Source organism: Hemicordylus capensis, chromosome 2, assembly GCF_027244095.1.
Source record: "Hemicordylus capensis ecotype Gifberg chromosome 2, rHemCap1.1.pri, whole genome shotgun sequence".
Lineage (NCBI taxonomy): Eukaryota > Metazoa > Chordata > Lepidosauria > Squamata > Cordylidae > Hemicordylus > Hemicordylus capensis.
The window spans coordinates 121,621,613-121,644,725 of record NC_069658.1 but is presented as its reverse complement, the minus strand read 5'-3'; the positions used below and the strand labels follow the sequence as shown (position 1 = coordinate 121,644,725).

Sequence of the window (23,113 nt, the reverse complement as noted above, 5' to 3'; positions counted from 1 at the left end):
ATGCTTTGCTGCTGCTGCTGCAAAAGGCTTCAATAAGCCTGTAGCGCGTGCACGTCGGAGGAGACATGAAGCACGTGTGCGACGTGCGCGCGTTAGCTACAGGCTGATTGAAGCCTTTTGCAGCGTAGCCGGCAGCAGCAGCAAAACATAAGAAAGGGCGGCAGGAAGGTATCCTGCCGCCCCAGTTAAGGACTACGGGCGCCGGAGGGGGAAGGCGGTGGGAGGGGTAAGTAAACCCTCCCCCCACTCTTAAAGTAACCCCCCAGCCCAATCACCCGAACCGCCCATGTCCGGACTGGTCCGGAGGCCTGCAGAATGACCTCTGGAACGGTCCGGGCTCATCACTAGTCTGCTTTAAGTCAATGGCCATCGCCACATACTGTGGCAGTATATTCCATTAAAAACTAACTATTTTGTGTATGGAACCCTAGAAATAGTGCAGGGAGACAAAATCTTTGTCTAATTGGCCCTTCTGGTTTCCATCTGAATAAGGCCACCTGGATGGCAACAAAGGACAGGCAATAGGGCTTGCCCCACAGAGATGTGAGGGTAGAGAGTCTCCCTCTGTCAGCATGGGAGAGTCTCACCTGAAAGCTAAAATGAGAACAAGTAAGGGTGAGGGTACAGACCCCTTTTAAGAATCCTATTATCCTCCGGCGTGCAATAATTCCCCACTGCATCAATCATCCCTCCACCCCATGTGATTGCAGGCTGAACTACAGGGCTGGAGTTTGCATGGACTGAGACAAAGGCACTCTGCCAAACCTTCACCTCATTCAAGTGGAGGGTGGTTCCTTTCTAGTGTTCTTGGCCCTATGGCCTTGCCTACAAAAGCATAGGTTACAAGCAAAACAATATATTCTGTTATTATATAAGAGCAATTATTGTCACCTCCACCCAAACACATCCACCCAAAACAACACACTTCAAGGTGCATGGAAAGTCTAAAGGAGCATTTAAGCTGCAGCCTCTTTGTATTTGAATTCTGGAAGTGTCATTTTGTCCCACCTTTATGTAAATCACACACTTGGAGGTGTGCGTGTTTCCAAATGTAAGTTCTCAGGAAGCAAAGCTGCCTCATCGAGGCCATCAGAGACAGAGGCGTAACTAGGGAAAACGGCGCCCGGGGCAAGCATTGAAATGGCGCCCCCCCGCGCCCCCAACATACTACATTATACTTAGGTTTTTCCTCACAAGCGCCCGCCGCCGCCGCCAAGCCAGGCCACTGACTGGCCGCCAGGCGCCAGCAAAGCAATGGGGGGGGGCGCGGGCGGCACGGAAGGGACCACTCGTGGGGGAGGGGGCGCGACGTGCTCCCTTGACTGCTGCAGCGCTGCTGCACTGAGCAGGAAACATTTGTATTAACAAAAAATTTTAAAAAAATTAAAAAAAAATTTTTTTGTCATGGCAGCGCCCCCCATGTGACCAAAAAAGATGGTGCCCGGGGCACATGCCCCCCCTGCCCCCCCTATAGTTACGCCTCTGATCAGAGACAAACACCCACCTTTTAAGCTCAGCAATTAGCAGTACAGTGCAGGGAACACTCAGTGTCATCAGCGAGATGTTATTGATGGCAGGCTTAATGAAGGCAAGGCAAGTCGTCACTCCAGAAAGGATGCCCACTGCTGCTTTAAAACGACCCCTGGATAATCATATGTTTTTTGTTAAAGCAACTATCAGGCATTAAATATATAGAAATGAAAATGAAAAACAAGAGTCAAAATAATAGATTGTTCAATGATGCAGAGAAGCTTGATATTTTTGGAATAATTGTGAAGAATGCAGCCACCAAATACTGATGCTGAATAACCTTTGTTCATTTTAAGGGGTCTTGTACAAGTTTATTGAAAAGAAGATGCACGGGGCAATGCTCAGGGGACAGCACCCAAGGACTGTTGATGCCAGGGTAGATGTAATGCAATCCAGTACTGGTGTGCTCTCACTGGAAGTGCCAGTGTTGAGTTGCCATAGAACTGCTATATCATTCAGCTCAGAACTTCAAGCGTGCATGCCCCAGTATGCATAGTGCACAAACCAAGGTTCGAGAACTGGTTTGCGGAGAGGAAAGCGTGGGAGCTTTAAGAGAGCAGGTCCTTACTTGGTCTCCACCACCACATGCAGCTTCCTGCTGGGTGGCGCTCCTCCCAAGTCATGGCACATGGCGCCAGCATGCACATGATGTCCACGCATGCATGGGCACCAAGTGCATGCTGGCAGCACACACAGGTACTTGGGATGAGTGCCACCTCTGCAGGAAGCAGCATGGGGCAGTGGAGAACAGGTAAGGATCTGTTCTCCTTTCAAAGCTCCCACTCCCCTCCTCACGGGTCCAAAGCAGTTTGGTGCCAAAGGGTATGCAAGAACCTCAGTTCGTGCACACCTTTGGTATGCATTCCTTGGGGTCAATTCCATCCCATTATTCCTTAAGCCATGAGGGTACAGACCCCTTTTAAGAATCCTATTATCCTCCGGCGTGCAATAATTCCCCACTGCATCAACCATCCCTCCACCCCATGTGATTGCAGGCTGAACTACAGGGCTGGAGTTTGCATGGACTGAGACAAAGGCACTCTGCCAAACCTTCACCTCATTCAAGTGGAGGAGTTTCCTGGAATTTGGACACACAAGTGGTGAGTTTGCACAGCTCCTTCCCTCTTGGGGTTAGGAGCTTCCCTAAGTTTGTGAAGCAACTGGGCCCAGGGACCGCATCATTATTTATTTTGGAATAGGGATGGTCTTGTGGTAGCAAGCATGACTTGTCCCCTTAGCTAAGCAGGGTCTGCCCTAGTTGCATATGAATGGGAGACTAGAAGTGTGAGCACTGTAAGATATTCCCCTCAGGGGATGGAGCCGCTCTGGGAAAAACATCTAGGTTCCAAGTTCCCTCCCTGGCTTCTCCAAGATAGGGCTGAGAGAGATTCCTGCCTGCAACCTTGGAGAAGCTGCTGCCAGTCTGTGTAGACAATGCTGAGCTAGATAGTCTAATGGTCTGACTCTGACTCAGTATATGGCAGCTTCCTATGTTCCTATGACTGTTACATGCATTCTGGAAATTGATGTTTAACAATGTTGTGTTGTTTTGCTGTTATATATCAAAATCTTAAACTAAACAGAAAATTCTTCTCATGGCTGAAATTTGGGTGAAAATCCAATTAAATGGCAAACAGAGGTGCTTTTTTTGATAACAGTGAAAACTAAGCTCAGCTCTGTCTCAGGATTCCCACAATTATCCCAGACTCAGTTTAAGGTCTGCTCAGCACCTTAAGTAATAATGTCTATAGATCAGGAGCAACTCGGGATCTGTGCCACAGCCAACATATTTTATTTATTTGAAACATATTGCCCATGGAGTCAGTTTGAAATGGGAAATGTCCAATTCTGTTAACATAGCTGACAGGACTGACACTTACTTAGGACCAATTCTTACCTTGCATGTTTTACTCTGGTACAAAGATACATGCACCTTTTGTCAAATATGCACGTTTGAAAATGAAGCACATGCCTTGTATTCAGATGTACACATCCAAGTACAAAATGTAAAGCAAAACTGCTAAAGGGTTGATTGGCTGGTTAATAATCCTTATGTAACCACATACAATTATGACAGCAGAAAACGTTTTGCAGCTGCCACCCAATTGCATGTCAGAACTTTGTCTATTAACATGGCAAAAACAACTGGAAAATCTGGGATTCGTTTAGATTTGGGGGGCTGGAAGATCAGAGAGCATCAGCATTCCGGCAAAGGAATGCAGCGTGCAATTTCACAGGCACAAACAAGTCTCATAGAAGCATGCTAGAGTCATAAGACTGGGCTGACAGCCATGAGCTATTTAAGAGGGTTGTTTTATTTTTAATTGCAAGCAATTTGCAATTTGCTAACTTGGCAAAGAGGCACCTCTTAGCGTGGTGATTCTCTTTATTGAGCAGGGGGAGAGTAACTGGCCCTATCCACCCCCAGCACAGTACCTCCAGTGACTGTTGCTTATGTTTCTTTTTAGATTGTGAGCCCTTTGGGGACAGGGATCCATCTTATTTATTTATTATTTCTCTGTGTAAACTGCCCTGAGCCATTTTTAGAAGGGCGGTATAGAAATTGAATAATAAATAATAAATAATAATAATAATTTGAGCAGTGTTTTAGTAGAACGGTTGTGAAAAATAGTAAATAAACGGTTAATGGCAACAAGTCACGAACAGTGACTTTTGGAAAGGCAGAAAACTAGAATGCAATTTTTCAAAAAGTTTTACCCTTTCAGGGAACCTTTCCATATGTATTGGTCTTCCAAGGAACCACTGTGTGTTTGTGTGTTGTAGAAGATTCTAGGGCACATCCTCCAAGGTTTATAGTCAATTTACAAAGACAACTGGTCAAAACCATTAGGATTCATCATGGACTTGTTTGTGAATTGAGAATGTGAATCTAGAGCACACCAAACCCTTTCCTGCTTCTGCAGATTGCGGGGGTGGGGGAGAATCAGTAGTGATAAGTAAGTTGTTTTCTCTGCCATTATTGATATTTCCATTAAAGTGACTCTTGATAAGATTCTTTGGAGCCCCACTTTGAAAACTACTGCTCTAACAACAAAAGTCAAGCATTCTGAGAATTTAAAAAACCTGTAGAAATTATCGTGGATGGTTGATTATTTGTTATTACTTTTTTTCAGATGCACACCATGGTACGAAACCAAGATGTTTATTCCATGATGATTCAACAGATTATGGACGCCCTGGTGCTTGCAAGAGATGCGGGATGCAATGGAATAAACAGATAATATATATTGGGAGAAAACTAAGGTTGGGGGAAGGAATATGCAGGCTTCCAAGTGTAATAAAACTCTTCACCATGCACCATGGAAAGAGAACAAATATTTCAGGTGTATATAGAGAGCAGCTACATAATAAGGTGCAAATGACTACAAAGGCAGATGTTTAGTTACTTGCAGTTTAGTTGATCCTTATACATGCCTGAAACTTTATTTCCTTTGCATTTTACAACACAGAGAGTTCTGTGAAACTCAAAGCACTGTATTCCTACAATGTAAGATATTTTGAACACTTTTCCATGTCCTAAATTATAATTCAGTAAAATTTCAGCCACCTGGGCTTCTCCAAGCAGGGTAGGAGAAGAGGTAGTCATACTCTTCAACTGAGTGGGCATTAAGAAGTTATTGCAAGGTCATGAGCTAATATAGATGAGATGGGAAACACAAGCCCAGGACCAGAATACGCACTACAGTCACCATGCAGAAGACATGTTGCAGGTGGGTGGCAATAGGAACATAGCAAGCTGCCATATACTGAGTCAAACTATAGGTCCATCTATCTCAGTATTGTCTACACAAATTAGCAGCGACTACTCCAAGACTGCAGGCAGGAGTCTCTCTCGGCCCTATCTTGGAGATGCCAGGGAGGGAACTGGGAACCTTGAAGATGCTCTTCCCAGAGTGGCCTCTTCCCCTAAGGGGAATATCTTACAGCACTCACATGTAGTCTACCATCCCATGCAAACCAGGGTGGGCCCTGCTTAGCAAAGGGGACAATTCATGCTTGCTATCACAAGACCAGGAGGCTTTTCAGACAGCAGGCTTTACTGCTGGTTTACCATGAGGTTTTACTGCGAGTTAAGGGCATAACAGATACTCCAATGCAAAAAGAAGATTTTTTTTTTAGTCCAGACATAAATCTGGCTAGGTTCCACTATGGAGGGGAAAACCCAAATTGTGTGTCAAGTGCTCTCTGAAATATAGCATGGACTTCGGGGTAAATCTGGCCAATATGCGAAAGCACATCCATCCTTCCAAAGCAAAGTCGTGGTAAAGTTGCTGTCTGAAAAAACTCCAGCTCTCCTCCCTGTTATCACATGGCCAGTCGTGCCTGTGAAGTAACTCATCACATGCTTGAGATTACTGTACTCTGAAGAGCCTACATGCGTAGTTGGGACCACAATGTATCTTGTCTAGAAGAACCATGACTGGTCCTTCTGCGGGGAGGATGCTCAGTTTACAAGAACCTAACATAAATATAAGAATGAGTATATAATATATCACCACGATTTTGTGGGGTTCTTCACCCATCACCTACGTGTGTTAGGTGAAGGCCCGGCCTTTATTACATAATAAATTCTTATTATGTAATAAAGTGCTTTGAATCTAGCGGAAAGGGTGTTGGCCCCTACCTAGAAAGAACCTAGAGTGTAGTATTTCCGCTACAGCTATACCAACTTATTGGGAAACATAAAATCTAAGGGTTATTTAGCCCAGTTCCCATCACTCAGCCAAAACACATACATTCTTTCCAAGGAAGACAGAAAGAAAACACAGAGAAGGGTCACCCCATGAAACTGATTGCCGGGAAATCTAGGACCAACAAATGAAATCTAGGACCAACAACGCATAATCAACTTGTGGAATTCTCTGCCACAAGATGTGGTGACAGTCAACAACCTGGATGGCTTTAAGAAGGATTTGGATAACTTCATGGAGAGGTCTATAAACGCCTACTAGTCGGAGGGCTGAGGGCCATCTCCAGCCTCAAAGGCAGGATGCCTCTGAGTACCAGTTGCAGGGGAGTAACTGCAGGAGAGAGGGCATGCCCTCAACTCCTGCCTGTGGCTTCCAGCGGCATCTGGTGGGCTACTGTGTGAAACAGGATGCTGGACTGGATGGGCCTTACGCCTGATCCCGCAGGGCTATTCTTATGTTCTTAGGTTGATAGGTTTTATACTGTGAAAGAGATACATTTTGGGTGTTACAATAGGTTAAGAGTCAATTGAAGCCAAACTGAGTGGTACTTCCTAGTGTTGGAGGACATTTCATCCCTCAAAAAGGTAAGTCCCCTCATTGGTCTTAAGAAGATGGTCTTCTTCAGTTCAAAGATCCCTCTTGTAAGTGGGTCATAATAAAGTTATTGTCCTACTAGGATTGTGGATTACTACTACTACTACTACTTCTTCTACTTAATGGGACCAACATGCCTACCTATAATTTTGTGTTTTGGAGAACAATGCAATTAGCTATCCAGGAGAGGAATTTGTAAACCCAACTTTGGTACTAATGGGACACTTCCCACTTGCCCCTTCCCTTCCTTTGCCTCAATGCTTTTGCTTTAGCCTGATGAAGAGTTCTGGACTCAGAATCCTGCCATAAGGTGAGATTAAAGTCACTGCCCTATGGAGACTGTAAAATATTGACCCGCACTGAGGAGCACCAGCAGAAAGAAAAGACAGAATTAAAGAAAGCAGAGACTGCACCAAGCCAGGAATGCACTGAAAAGCAACAAGATTAACAATATAATGAGAAATCTTTCTATCATATGGGATCCTTCAAGGCAGCAGCCTTCAATTTTCCCAGATCTAGGGCCCTTTTGAAAGACTTTTTGTTTCAACCTGCAACTCCAGACTCACTCTCAATTAAGCTTTATGATAAGGTTACCAGGTTGCAACCCAGACATTCCCCCCTTATTTTTAGATCTGCTGCTGAACTGAGAGACAAGGCAACTCGGGCTTCTCCTACTTGCACCCCTGCCTACAGTAGCCAGCTGGCTGGACCATACAGTGGGAGGTGTGGCAGGATAGCTGCCTTGTCTCCTAACTCAGCAGCAGATTTAAAAGTGAAGTGAAAATCTCTGGGTTGCTACCTTTAAACTGCACTATCTAAATTTCTCTTCCCTGCCTGCCTTTCTTCTTCTTCCCTCGTCAGGAGATGGTCACTGTGATCCATCAATGCTTTAAGAGACATTACCTGTCATTCCTAAATATTTTGGGTAGGTATCTTCTGGGAAACCACATAGCCAGAGCACACATCAGGACCCAGAGTATGGCGAGCTCATCGAGCATCTGACCCAGGAAGCTAAGTGTAGCATGGAAGTAGACCGATCCAATTCCTAGAGGGATACATTATACAACAAAGGGTCACATACCTTACAGCACTGCTGGAATACACTTGTCTGAGTAAGGTTCAACAACAATAGATGGTTTTACATGGATGATGAATAACTGAAAATTATACATGGAATCAAAGCACACAACCAAATGCAAAGTTTGTTTTTTAAAATCAAATTAAACCAAAATCCAAAGCAACTGCACAGCCAAAGTGAATTTCAAAACAAAATATTGCTGTAAGTCTTGGCCTGAGAGGGCTGCATTTGTATAACCAGCTATACCAATATAAATTGTACTCTTGAGAGAGCACATATGCTTTAAAGGCTTCAAAGCAGCAAAACATTATCTAACTGTTGTACCTTCAGACTCATTTCTCCACTACAGGAGAAATGAGTCTGAAAGGAAAGAAATCAGAGAGCCAGCGTGGTGTAGTGGTTAGAGTGCTGGACTAGGACCAGGGAGACCTGAGTTCAAATTCCCATTCAGCCATGATACTTGCTGGGTGACTCTGGGCCAGTCACTTCTCTCTCAGCCTAACCTACTTCACAGGGTTGTTGTGAGGAGAATCTTAAGTATGTAGTACACCGCTCTCGGCTCCTTGGAGGAAAAGTGGGATATAAAATGTAAAAACAAATAAGTAACTAAGTAAGTCCCTTTGCCCACTGTCCTCCCAGCCTGCTGTGGCAGAAGACAGAGTCCTGTGTATCTTAGGGAGCGCTTCTCAACCCATATGACATCCACCGATCCACTGACTGCCTCAAGGGCTGCATCCTGCCACATGAATCTGTCTGGACACTGTATCATCCGAGACACTCCTCCGAGTTCTCCTACCATCAGAAGCTAGGTGTATAGAGACCAGCGAGATGGCCTTTTTTCAGTTCTGGAACCCTGACTGTGGAATTCCCTATCCAAGGAAGCTTACCAGGAACAATCTGCACTATCATTCCAGTACTGTACCATGAAATCTCATATTTTCATTCTGCTCTGCTGACCTTGTATAGTAATCTGTCTAACTGAAGAGGTTTTTACTTTGCTTTGTTGTATTTGTGTTTTACTGTGCATTGTTTACATCACCCTGACAGGTTTTTCCTGAAGGGTGGCTAATACATCTTTGTGAATAATAATTTTATTAAAACTGAAATTGACTCTGAAGCAGAGAGTTTCTGCTCCACATTCCATCTTTCTCCTGGTTACATCAGCCTGGCTAAAGCAGCACAAATGATATTGGGGTGGGGCCTTCTCTGTTATGGTACCCATACTGCTCCATGTGCTGCCACCTAAGAGACCTATCTAGCTGGCAATCCCCCCCTCTCACAACTGTATACTACTGGCAAATAAGGACATTTTTGTTTCTGAACGTTCTTTCTGGTGGTTACTGAACCTTCAGTGCTGTCTGAAGTTTCGCATATTTTTCATACAGATTGGCTGCTGGTGTTTATTGTTTTATTATTATAATGATGGTTATCATAGGATATTTTAATTCAATTTCCTTGTATTGCAATGTGAAACCCAATCCTATACATGTTTAGTTAGAACTAAGTTCTACCGAATTCAATAGGGCTTACTTCCAAGTGAAGCTGGTAGGACAGAAAGCTAAATGTTTTAAATCGCTATGCATTGCTTTGCGGGCCTACAGGTAGAGAACATGAATGACAAAAATATGCTAAATGAATACATAATTAAGGCTCGCTTGCAATTGGATGAGAAGCAGAGGGTGTAGGGATCAGTGAAGCAGAAAACATATTGGACTCTATTCTTTCTTGCTGCCTACCAAATCCCATGGTGTCAATAGCAATTGACACTACCTTTAAAAAAGATTTCCTCAATTTTCAGGTCACATATGCAATGACATATAGAAGGACTTACCAACAACTACTAGCAGGGTCCATATTAAATATATTCCACTGTTGAAGCAGGATGCATATTGCCGAAATAAGCACATACATATGGGTGGCAAAACAAAAAATAAGATGTTGCTTATCTAGGAAAAAATGAAACAAAAGTATTCAATAAGTAGGAAAGAATGGTGAAATAAACTTGGATGGTTGTGCAAAAATCTCACCCTTCCAAAACCTTAACAAAAACTAACAATCAAATTGATGTCTTGGGACTTAGTCATCTGGGTAACAGGCGGGAGCAGCAGCAAGTTGCACCACTGTACAGCATGACTCCTGCCTCAAATTCCACCACCTCCCACTGGAATGCTGGATAAAGGGTAGGTTGTGTATCATACTATTAGCAACCTGTACAACTACTGCACTGTGGGGTAATACATCTTAGGGTATGCATTGCTTAATTATTTGGGTTAAAACCCGGCTATTCTTTGCCTAGGATGAGTTTTGACACAAGCAGCAACACACATGGTACCACCTTCCCAGTTCTGTAGCCTGGCATAGCAGGAGCTGAAGGGCAGGTTACATACCAAAATGTGCACTGGAGCAGCTCTGTAGCAGATTTTTGGATGTGGCACAGCTGCTGAAGCAGTCAGCAAGTGTCCTCGACAATGTTCACATGAACAAAAGCAGCGTTAGGTACTTCCATAAAGGTTGTTCACAACAGAGTGCCTTGTATTGTATATACTGCTTATATACAATATACGTTCTAGAGATCATTTAGTATGTTCTTCCCATAACAAGGATCATGTCTGGTGAGGAAGGATACCCAGAGTTCTCTGCTTTACCCTCTAGAGAGGGGAATCTCTCTCTCTGTGGTGAAAAGTGCCAGACTCGGAACAGGCTCTGCAGGTCCAAGCTAGTTAGCATACACATGAACAAAACAACAGAAATTAGGGTTGCCAACTAGGGAACATAGGAAGCTGCCATATACTGAGTCAGACCATTGGTCCATCTAGCTCAGTATTGTTTACACAGACTGGCAGTGGCTTCTCCAAGGTTGCAGGCAGGAATCTCTCTCAGCCCTATCTTGGAGAAGCCAGGGAGGGGACTTTTATAGAGGACATGTAACTATTTGGGGGAACCAAACAACTTTTTTTGCATTAGGAGGGTCTATTTTGGGGACCGAAAAGTTTTTTGGTTTTTTTGCATGTGTACAAAGTTCTGGGGAGCAGCTGGAACATTTTGTTCGCTCAGAATACTTTGTTCTCATAAGCAGCTTCTCTCCTTCTGTCTCCTTCTCCTTCCTACTGACCATCCCTCCAGCGGGGAAGCCCAGGTGGAGCTTCTGCTTCAGTGACAGGTTGCAAAGCCACGTGATGCAAGAGCATGGATAAGTGGGCCCAGCAGGTGCAGCTTGCTTTCTTCATGTGCTGGTGGCCGTGAGAAGTTAGCTAACTTTACTCAGCAGCTCCCCCCCCCCCGCTAACTGAGTAAAAAGGCACCTTTTAAAGTGGTGAAACTCTTCCTATTTGTCATGGGGAGAGCAAAAGGCCCCTACTCAACCCCAGCATAGCATTCCTTCAGTGACTGATACTGGGGTTACCTTGAGTTTCCTTTTAGACTGTGAGCCCTTTGGGGACAAGGGAGGCATCTTATTATTTTTCTTTGAAAACCACTGTGAAACCTCCTGTTGAAAAGTAGCATATAAACGTTTGTAGTCGTAGAGAACAGCAAGCGAATGGGAAGCCATGCAGGCACCACTGAGCCAGAATGCAAAGAGGCTGGTTCAGTAGCCAGCTGGCTGCCCTGCCTCGAGCCAAGAGGTGAAGCTGCTGGCCTGGCTGGGCAGAGCAGCCTGGGTGACCCGTGGGGGCAGGGGGGAGGCAGACTGTTTGTGTGGTAAATTTAACCATGAGATGAATTTATGGCTAAGAAGCAGGGGGCTTGAGAACTCTGCACCTAGACAGCAGACATACAGCTCACCTGGTCATCAGCTTCACAGTGGTGAGCTGCACTTATTCTCAAATGATCCCATTTTTTAGAAAAATATGTGCATATAGTACCAAAAAAAACAACAACCACGCAGATGTTATGCAAAGTGGAGAATTTCTTAGTAAAAAGCATCACATTTTGACACATCATATTGACTTTTTTCACCATCTGCACCTGGCAACCCTAGCAGAAAGTTTCCTTTCTCCTGCAGTGAAAACTTTCAGGAGCTGAAGTGCCAAGGGTGTGCTCAACAGAAGGAACCGCTACATGGGCATGCAGTTAATTTCTGTAATACTTGTAAGAGAGTTCTAGCACTTCAACTCTTGCAAGACACAGCTCAACAGTCAACATCTGAAAAGGGGGTTCGATTTGGTACCTCTTACATGTTTTTGCACATACTGAGGTCACCTGCACAGCTGCACCATCTCTCTCAGATCTGGCCTATGCATATAGCCAAATAAGGAGGCAGCGTTCTGAGCCGGCAGAATGGACTGTACCACTGCAGGCTGAAGTGAGGGACTGAATGCTCCCAATGGACAAGAAGCAGAACAAAAAAACTCTCTGTAAGTAGAAAACTAGCACATCAGAAGTGGACTGGAATAGCACTTTTCTTCTTGATGTGGGTGTTTTTTGACATTGACATTCAGAGTTTTCAGAAAGGGGGGGCATTCCAAAATTGTGCCCTTTACTGGTAGTTTGAAGTGGTTAAGTTCATTCTACTAGTAGGCTTCTGCTGCTAAGTAAACAAGGCCTCAATATACCGGCAATATACCGGGGTGGGCTTCTGTGAGAGGGCATCACATTTCTTCCCCCCAATTTAGAGCATTCTGGATTCCCAACAAAGGAGATCAATCCCATTTTTCACTCCCTTCTAGTCAACTTCATAAATCCCATTCACTCCATTTCCACCGAGTACCAAATTAGACAAGATGTGGAAGATCTGTGATGCCTCTTTTAAAAAGTACCTACAAGGAGGAAGTGGGTGCAAATTGGATCAAGCTACAGCCTTGGAGAAAAGAGGTTTCACACCCCACACCCTACCCCACCATGCTATGATCTCAATTGTAACCCCCCCCCGAAGCTGCTATTCACTCCCCCAATTTTAGGGAACCTGTGTTTTTTCTCTCCCTTTAAAAACATTAAAATAAATGAAATGATGCAAGATCTGATCAAAGAACTCATGTGTCCCATCTAGTTTGGTCCTAAAGGATATACACACTGGAGCATCTTGTAATCCTGGTTTAGTGCTCAGGAACATTACCGGTACCTGTTGTTCTATATTTTCCATCTCCTTGCACCTCTCCATGACTAGCAGAAGATAATCTATTACGCAAAGTCAGCAAATGATCTTTAAACACAGCATTACTAACCTATGATCCGTATAAACATTTTTCTTTTTTACTAACAGTGGATAGAAGCCCAGTTCACTTGTTCTGGGTATACTATACCCAGGTGCAGGAGAAACAGGAATGTGCTGGCTAGCTATAGCCCCTGGCACTGACAGTGGTGACACGTTCTGGTGTCCCTGGGGTCAGTGTTTGTCTGTGGAAAGCAGTGCTGAACCCAAGAACACTTCCCCGGTACAGTCTGAACCCTGGGTTTTCCATAGTTCTAGATCACACAACCTTGCCCTCCTTAGATAAATGCTGAATCTGGGGACACCAGGGGGCATGGCCATGGAACATTTTGGCACTGGGGTTTAGCCAGCATACTCCCATTCCTTCTGTAGATGGGCACAGCATATTTCATTTCTAAATAATTAAACAGGGCTAGAAACTACAGTACGGGTTGAGACTTTGTCAAGGGAGAACCACCCAACAACTCATGAAGGATCTGCTCACCAGATTTCCTGTATACCTCTTTCCCAAAGCAACTAGAAGGACAAGTCAGTTCAGAAACAAGAGTGTAGATTTTCTTGAGCTACAGTTATTTATGTGTCATTTGTTCACATGCTCATTAAAGATTGGAGGGAGAAGTTTTTGAAAGGAAAGGGAAGTTGAATTAATGTTTTAATCTTGTTTTACAAGTCTCGGGGACCTGAAATTCAGGCAAGCAAATCCAGCACTTGTGGCTTGTTTTCCTTTCCAAAATACTTCTTTCAGAATAAGGATGTGGAACTGTAGACTGTCTGGCTACAATCTAATAGTATTATATAAATAAACATAATTATATCTATAATCATAGATATGATTATTGTATTACATCAATTTAAAAGAACTATATTGGTTGCCAATAAGTTTCCGGGCGAAATACCAAGTGCTGGTTATTACCTATAAAGCCCTAAACAGCTTGGGTCTGAGGTATTTAATAGAATACTTTCTTCTTCATCAACCGCACCACCTATTAAGATCATCTGAAAAGGTCCAGTTGTGGTTGCCACCTGTGGTTGCAACTCGAAATGGGGCCTTTTCTAGAGTTGCCCCAGGACTCTAGAACGTGCTTCCTAATGAAATTAGAGTTGCCCCTTCTCTGAATGTTTTTAAGAAGGACCTGAAAACATACCGGTTTAGTCAGGCTTTTCATTTATAGTTTTAAAGCTTCGAGGTTTGGAGTTTTCATTTGTATTTTTAAATTGTTCTAATTTTGTTAATGTTTCAATGGTTTTTAGATTGTAAACTGCCCAGGGACGTTTTTGTATGGGGCAGTATAAAAATGTAAGAAATAATATAATATAATATAATATAATATAATATAATATAATATAATAGCTCATTAATAACCATTAGCTCTCTGTCAACAGGACCTAGAGACTAGTTCTTCAGTTACATAAGGGAGATAATTTAGGACTAGTCTGTGGGTTAACAGGCACATTGAGTTTCTAGGAGATGCAGAACTGAAAGGTGTTTAAGCATAATTAGGAGGTATGAAATTCTTCCAAAAGCTTTCAGTGTGCAAGTTACCAGCTTACCAGAAGACTAGTTCACTTCTGATAGCTAGAAGCCTAGTTCAGATAACTGCAGAAGACTAGTTCAGCTATAATACAAATTTTCAAAACCTTTGCGATTCACAACAGGAAAACATATCTGGGGGAAGCTGATGAGAGAGAGTTGCCAAGGGTTCTACTTAGCCATGTTTAAATATCTTTAAATGGGTGTGTGAATTCTTGGATTTATGAGATGTTTCACCAACTTTAAGAAGATTACATGTCCATCCAGCATGCTCAAAAAAAAGATGAGATTTTCTTGTTTGCTTCTTTCAGTTTTGTTGCTTGGGCTGTATATTACTATGTTGAATTGTTTTATGTTTAACATGTATTTTTAAATGACTTTATTTAAAATTATTTTTTAAAAATTAAAAGCTAGATATGGGCACCATAAAAAGTGTTTGTTTAAATAATACGTGTATATTGTGGATACCTTTGTACTAGCAATTATATAATCATTGCCTTGTAACTCTCAGAACAAACATTATGCAACTTTAAATTAAAAAATTGGACTGAAAGGATTATCCATAGAGTACTCATTTTTGGCATATATTACCATCGGCGATCAGCTTCCAAAGCACTTTCTGTCCAATAATATATATTAGTGTGTTAACAGAAAATGTTCATGTGAGAGAGAGACACACCCATAGCAGAAGTCATGATGAGTATTTTCACAAACACGTTTTCTCCATTCTCACACATTCATTTGCCTGCAGTGCTGCTGAGCTGTTTGTGGCTATAACAATGCAATGAAAAGAAATAGCCAACTTTTGAATGTACAAGCACTGCAGGAAAGTAGTTAGAAATCCTGAGATCATCCAGAGCCACTAGAAGTGATGGAGGATTTGGCTCTGACTTTAATAAGGATGCATATTCTACCAAGAAAACCACACAGCTCTGTGGTTGCCAGGAGTCAACACCGACTCAACAGCACAACCTTTCCTTTAAATGGCAATCAGCTTCCAATATCAAACCGTATGTAACTAAAAACTGAAGTTTAACATGACAAGAATGAAGAAGCACCGAACAGCTCCTCAGGCCTGTTGATGCTGTAGAATTTTGTGTGTTCCTGCTCTGCTTAAAGTTCATCAGGGTTTAGATCATCATCATTTGGTGGGTACCAGCGATAGGACCTTTTCAGTGGTGGCACTCTATTTTGGGATTTCACTCCCCAGGGAGCTTATCATTCCTCCCTGGGGAGTGAAATCCCAAAATAGAGTGCCACCACTGAAAAGGTCCTATCGCTGGTACCCACCAAATGATGATGATCTAAACCCTGATGAACTTTAAGCAGAGCAGGAACACACAAAATTCTACAGTATCAACAGGCCTGAGGAGCTGTTCAGTGCTTCTTCATGATAAGCATTCTCCTTCACTTTTAAAAACATTTTGTTTTACAAGATGTTTGTTAATATATTAATATTTAATATATTGTTAATATGTTTCTCAACAAGACCAATTAATATATTTCTCAGCGAGACCGGTTGGGTTTCTAAGTGCCACATTTAATATTTGACTTCAATGTGTATTGTCTTTCACTATATGTTATCAGCCACCGTGCTAACAAGGAGAGGAGGAGTCCACATCATTAACATAAATAAAATAACTAAGCTGTGAGAACTGAAACATGCTTCCTACTCCTAGCCTTTGTGGCAAGGGCTTGGCCTTCAGCACCTTTCAAACCTATCATCCCAGGAACAAGTTTGATATGAATAATAGCTAGCTCACCAACTAACAATACAATTTTATTATTAGATTGCTGCTCATGTTGATTAATTGTCAAAGAATCGGACTGTAAGGAATCCTGGGGATGGGGAAACAGCTCAGTGGCAGAGTGCATGATTTACATACAGAAGATCCCAGATTCAATCCCTGGCATTAATTATTAATTAAGATTAAGCAGATCACTACTAGGAAAAGGGCCTTCTCTGTGGTGGCACCTCAATTTTGGAATAACCTCCCCAGATACACTAGTTTGACCACTACCTTTTTATGCTTTAGGCATTAAGTTAAAGCCACTTTATTCATTCAAGGTTTTGGCAAGTAGCTACATGACCTTTGTGTCATTTGTTTCCTGCCTATTTCACTATATACGATCCTATTACCATCTTGTATTTCTTTTATATTAAAATAACCAATAATATATGTGGATTTTATTTGTCATCATTTTACTTTGTATTGTAAGCCATTTGAAGACCTTGCAGTGTAAAGGCAGAGTAGAAAGGTTTTAAATAAGTGAAACAAATACAAGAGAAGGGCTATAAGAGAGTATGCAACCATTTTCTCAGTGGAACACGGGTCACTTCGGACATTACAGGATTTCTATACATGAGCCATTTTCTAGTAGTAATTAAAATAGGCTTGTGTATAGAAATTCTGTAACGTGCACAGTATTCTTTTCCATTTCAAGCTTTCTTTGTGCATAAATGATTCAAAGTAAGTATGTGTGGGCAAGAAGCTAGTACAAATTTCTGCAAGCAAGCAAGTTACTCCTTTGGACTTATTTGCAAGGCTAAATGAATGTGTTACCCCAATGAAGACTTAAATACACTACAGTTTTAGATGCCAGTCGAATGTTAACTTAGAAGTAAGTTCAATTGTGTTTAGCAGCGTTTGCTCCCAAGTAAGTGTGCAAAGGAATGTGGCCTGAGAGGCCTACATCCAGGGCAACACACTAATATACACAGAATTGTTTTTGTACAGAAATTGGGCAATATATGAGTTGGTTCTAAAAGAGTCATTCTCTTGAATTCCCCTGAGAAGCTTGTTTCTAAGGCAAAGTTAAAGTGGCAGATTATGGCACTGCAATAACTGCTTTGCTTCATTAAACAAATGCTCTCCGTTTCAGCTATGTTCTCCCATCTGAATATCAGGCTAAATGATAGTCCATTTCAGCTCTATTCATAGAAAGGCCTAAAAAAAAAAGTCACACTTTTGTCGAGCTTTTTAAAAAAATACACACACAAACCCCTCAGAACCTGCCGCTTGTTTTTCTGATTTTACAGCTCCCCTGCCAGATACAGTGAGCCTGCACCAGATGATCTAGTCTCTGGTTTTGCATTTACTGTCAAAAGTAAGGGGGGGGAGAGATAGTCACATTAAAAAAAAGATCACTTAACACTTGAGAACAGCTGGCCACGTACAGCCCTGCTCTATGCAGATTTTTCAGAATTAAATCCCACTAATGAGGCTTACTGCTAGACCTGGGTGCACACAGGATCACGGCCTCAAGATATATATACTGTACTAAAATGCATCTTATTCCCACTTTGCAGACCAGCACTGTTCCACTTTTAAAAAATAATTGACCAGATTGTTTACACAACGTGCATTGCCCAAGCCACCAGGCAAGTCAGTATCAACTTCCCCAAGATCCAATTACAAGTCTACTAGGATGGAGGGTGATGATGATTATGATGATGGAGTCTGAGAAAAAGTGCATAATGAGCTGCACATACACATGACCACAACCAACCCCACCACAGATAAACACCCCCCAGCCTCCACCTTCCAAATCCATGCCCTCAACAGTGGTGGCACCAGAAAGAAAGAGTGGGGGCACAGAAAGGGCAAAGTGCATTTATGGGTGGGCAAACTGTGTCCCACATATTAGATTTCTGAAACAAATGGGGGCGGTCCCGGCGGTGGGGGGGGTGGCAAATTGCGGGGGCAGGCGCTTGCCCTAACCCAGAAAGGGGATTTGTTGGGGTCGAGATACGCACCGTATTGTAGAACTCGGCTATGGTGGGCACGATGGTGTAGTTATCCTCGCACCAGTCCACCTCGGAGCTGCCAGCTCGCAGATGATCCCACAAGTGGGGGGTAATCATGGCCAACTCACTCCGCCGAGTTGTTCAAAAGAGACTGCTGGGTCGAGCACGCTCCGGAGAGAAGCATCAGCCGGAGACGCGCCGCACCGTTACACCAGCTATTTCTGCCCAGGCAGGTCCAGGCACAAACCCGGAGATAACCCCGGCTACGGGCTGCTGCCTCTGCGTCCTCCTTTCTTCTGCTCCAGCCGGATACGAAGCTCTCGGCGACGGCGGCTGCTTTGTCCCTCTCAGCCTGCCTGTTGGACCAGCTCCCCCCTCCCACCGGGCATTGGCCGAGGCGCTTCAGCGGCACAAGCGCACACGCCTCCTGCCCTGCTCCCAGCTGATCCGGCCGCCCAGCGTCCCATTCCCTCCACAGTCTCCTCCGGAGCGCGCCTGCGCCAACTCGCTCCGCGAGCCCGTCAGCTGTCATGTGATGTGTCAAGGTTGGCGGTCTCGCTCTCGCTGACGCTTAGAGGCTGCAGCCCGCCGTCCTGAGTGCGCGGGGCTTGCTGTGGAGCCGCAAGCCGGCGTCAGACTGGGCAGCAGCACAGCGGAAAAGTGCAGCCTCTTTTTTCACTTCCTCCTTGGCCCTTATTAAAACGCGGGGGGGGGGATAAAATGAAAATAAATTTTACTTACGTTATTTATAAAAAAATATTTATTTCTCTCTTTATCCGTTCAGTCGTGTCCGACTTATTTATTTATATCTACGTAAACCGCTTTGGGAACTTTTGTTGAAAAGCAGTATATCCATATACACGCCTTTTTCAAAGGAAACTAGAGAAATTAGGGCTGCGATCTTATACATGCAGACTGTCCTGTTAACGCTTTTAATAAAGCCTTCTGTGTATGAGGCTTTCTTTGTTTTAGTTTTAGGGGGTGTGTGCACGCGCTTCTTGTGGCGTTAAGATTTTCAGTGTGACCCACGTCATCCTAGAAAAGTGGGACATAAATGGCTTACATTGTGACCCTGTGCATGTTTACTCAGAAGTAAAGCCCACTGAGTGCAGTAAGACTTATTTCTAAATAACTGTGAATACTACTGCAGCATTTGTAAGCTATAAAAGACAAACTACACTGAAGAGGTACAGTAGCAGGCTGATGAAAAAGGAATTGGAATTTTGGAATGTACAGCTTTCAGCTGTAGATGAGGGTGTGAATGCTGTCATACGGAAAAAACAAACTACCTTCATCTCCAACACCTTCATGTTGTAAACTAGCAATCAGAGAGATTACTTTAGCATAGCCTTTGCTCTCTTAGTGCCTGCAACTTTTTGCATCAGGAAGCATTCCAAAAGATAACCTCCTCCTCCACATTGATGTGGGATGTTCAGAGCTCAATCTTCTCAATCTACAGCTTCATTTTGTGTAGTATATAGATTGGCTCTTAAGTCTAGTCCATTGATACAGAAAGGAATGACAGAATCCTGAGGTAAAGTAGTGTAAACTACTTAAGACAGGAAGTATCTATATATTTAATCCCCGTAGACGTGCCTCTGTGGGGATGCATCCTGGCAACCCAGCTGATTGGCTGGGCAGCGGAGCGAAGGGACGCACCTGACTGGCTGAGGCGCGTCTGCGGTGGAGGACAGAGGCGGCGGCGGGCCCGGCCGGAGACTGGGGCGGGGGGGAGAGCGGTTGCCGGCGGCGGGCCCGGCTCAAACACGGAGGCCAGCGGCAGCGGTCCTGGATGCCAGGAGGTGGCGGGCCCGGATGCCAGGAGGTGGCGGGCCCAGATGCCAGGAGGCGGCAGGCCCAGATGCCAGGAGGCGGCAGCACTCGGCCGGGCCGGAGACTTGGGCGGGGGGAGAGAGGCGGCAGATCCGGCCCGGCAAGGAGTCGGCGGCCCGGCCAGAGACTGGGTTGGGGGGAGAGAGGTTGCCGGCCCCCCAAAACACACAGATGCTCTGTGCAGGGGTCGGCTTGTTTATTTTATTTTATTTATTTATATTTATATCCCGCTCTTCCTCCAAGGAGCCCAGAGCGATGGACTACATACTTAAGTTTCTCCTCACAACAACTCTGTGAAGTAGGTTAGGCTGAGAGAGACATGACCAGCCCAGAGTCACCCAGCAAGTATCATGGTTGAATGGGGATTTCAACTTGGTCTCCCTGGTCCTAGTCCAGCACTCTAACCACTACACCACGCTGGCTGGTGTAGGGAATAGATGCCACTTTTGATCAGTCTCTGCTCCCCTGCCCCATGCACTCCAGAAGTCTCTTTCACAGCACAAGAGCAGACCGCCTCCCAGCTGACCCAGCCCTAACATACACCCTCCCCACAGAGTTAGGCTGCCTGAAAGAGCCCATAGCACAGATCTGTCAGAGCTTCTTATGACCCAACGACTGGAGAAAGACCCAGTGCAGAATCCTTAGGTAAAAGGCCCTGTGGATTGCGGTGCTCCGCTAAGGACTCCATGCAGCCAATGTTCAGAACACTGGACACAACACATTCGGAAAGGTGTCTGTGTGAGGGAGACAAGATTTTTGCCAGGGAGATGAATAGGGGACACATAGACAAGAGAGAATAGACACAGAAGCAAGGTCACGGGAAGCAGCACTTTTGCCCAACTGGAATGAGTAATGCAACAGAAAAGAGTTGTTGGAGTCTACCCGTGAGAGATGAAAATTCAGCCTCCACAAATGAAGCCTTTTGACTGCTCCGCTTCTGGTAACCATAGTTTTAGGTGGAAAAGGCAAATGCAGCAGAACAAGAAACTCCCACTTCTAGAGAACAACTTGTTATCTAGATAGGAGGCACGCAGTGGGGCCTTTGGCATCTTCTGGGAACAAGCCCATGGCACCAGGGGTGTAGCTGTAACTGAACAAGGTGTGTGGGAGGGACAAATGTCCCAGGGACCCTGAGGAAGGTGGAGAGAACTGGCTCTTTGCTATCCCCCTCATGCCTCTCTGAAGAAGGGGGGGGAGCAGGAGTCCATTTTCATTTTTTGTCCCGGCACCCACTCCAACCTTGCTACACCCCTGCCTGGCACACCACTTTCTTTCCTCCCTCCCCACCTCATGCAAGGAACCCAGGGCCACCCTCAGCCATTATTGAAAGGGTCCTATGTGTGGAGCTCTAGTTCAGTGGAGCAGGGACGTGTACGAACAGGTTCGGGCACCTCCCCACCACACTGCCTGGCTGGGGCTGCCTCCCCACCTCTAGCCAGCACATCCACATCAGTTTGAGGACAGCTGTCCCACCCGCAGAACCTCTCCAACTGAGCTCCTGAGGGGCACACTATCGTAGTGTGACGGAGAGACATCTGGAGCACCAAACCTGTTTTGAACACTGGCATTCAAGCTGGTGTTTTGGAGCGCCAAACCTGTTCGAATGGCGTTTAGAATTGGTCTTCAGATGCATACAGTGCTGGTAGCACATAGCAAGGCCCTACATCTGTAACACTTTCATTGGCCTAATCTACCATCAGGAGGCTTTACACACAGGGCTTCTGCACCGAATCTCCTTCAGAAGAGAGTGTGTGCATTCACACACCAGCCAAACTTACCTCAAAGTCCCTTTGAGATCTTTGGACCCACTCCACACACAAACTGGGCTTTGTGATGCAAATTCTAGCTTATCTCGATGTATGTCCAGGTTTTTAACATGCTGGTTTTAAGCTACTTTTTCTGAAATGAAAACGCTGCAAATGAGAGAGGCACTGACATACAATCATTAGCATGATAAGAGGCATACTCTCTTCAGAAATGCAGATCTATCTCTGCAGGAACTCTCTTCCATTGGCTAGAAGGAAAACACGGAGCATGCCACGTGGACTTGTTTCAAAAGAAAACTGAGAGCATTGGGGAAGGGCTGCTTCTCTCAATGCTGCGAGTGTAGTTCAAAGTGGCTTCACTCAACATTTACCCTGAAGCCTTAAGCCAAATGCGTATAACTCCCAGGGAATTTTCTGTCATGCTAGTATAAGACAATTTAGTAAAGATTCTGTTCTTGCCCATCAGTTATAACTTAAGGACAGGATCACACTGTTAATAAACAATTAAAAGCGAGTTCCATGTCAAATATTAGGGTTAAAGGTGAATCCTGAGTCTGGGGGGGAAAGAGTCTGAAAATTTTACTGCGCTGGCTCTCAAGAAGAAATAAATGAGGGCCTATTGTTAAAACTGAAGGATATACAACAACTTCAAGCCGCAACTGCATCTTATTCAATACGTATGGATTCTAGTTCTTGATTATTTCACTGTTTCAAAACTCTTGGATGAAATTCTGGTTCCTCTGAAATCATTAGTAAGCCTTCGGTTTCCTGAAATATATTTAGGATCTTGTTCCTCCATCTTTTCTATTTGTTGACGAGATTTCTGGCCAACAGCTGCTATATTGGCACAAACATAATATGATGGTTATAAAGCGAATGCACTCCATGCTGAAAGATTGTCTCCTAGAACATTAGGAATTTAAAATAGCCTTCAAGTCTTTTAAAGGCCAACAGCGAGCCATAGTGGCCCATGGGTTATGGCAGATAATTGAATATTTGTTTGAGGGTTTGTAGAACAGAGTATATCCAGCTGCAAAAGAGCAAGAATTAGTTCAATCTAATGATCCATGATTGTTGGTACTAATTCTAAATCACCATTACTATAAATAAATAAATAAATAAATAAATACGTAGAGGCATCTTTCAGATACCATTTTATTCCTATCTACTTT

General features: G+C 44.1%; 1 protein-coding gene across 3 annotated transcripts in view; it reads right to left on the bottom strand.

Moving 5' to 3' along the window:
• The window catches only part of ACER2 (alkaline ceramidase 2), a 33,013-nt gene extending 10,108 nt beyond the window's left edge, over positions 1-22,905 (bottom strand). Inside the window, exons 1-5 of one of the 3 annotated variants that reach the window (XM_053298435.1) lie at positions 21,954-22,905; positions 18,352-19,034; positions 9,746-9,860; positions 7,740-7,881; positions 1,505-1,642 (exon numbers count right to left, since the gene is read on the bottom strand). In XM_053298435.1, the coding sequence (XP_053154410.1) occupies positions 1,505-1,642; positions 7,740-7,881; positions 9,746-9,860; positions 18,352-18,459 (503 nt within the window). In that variant the 5' untranslated portion in view covers positions 18,460-19,034; positions 21,954-22,905. Of the gene's footprint in view, positions 1-1,504; positions 1,643-7,739; positions 7,882-9,745; positions 9,861-12,089; positions 12,110-18,351; positions 19,035-19,631; positions 19,767-21,953 lie in introns of those variants that run through there. The other 2 variants (XM_053298436.1, XM_053298437.1) reach the window with 2 other exon arrangements.
• Between the last annotated feature and the right edge of the window lie 208 nt (positions 22,906-23,113).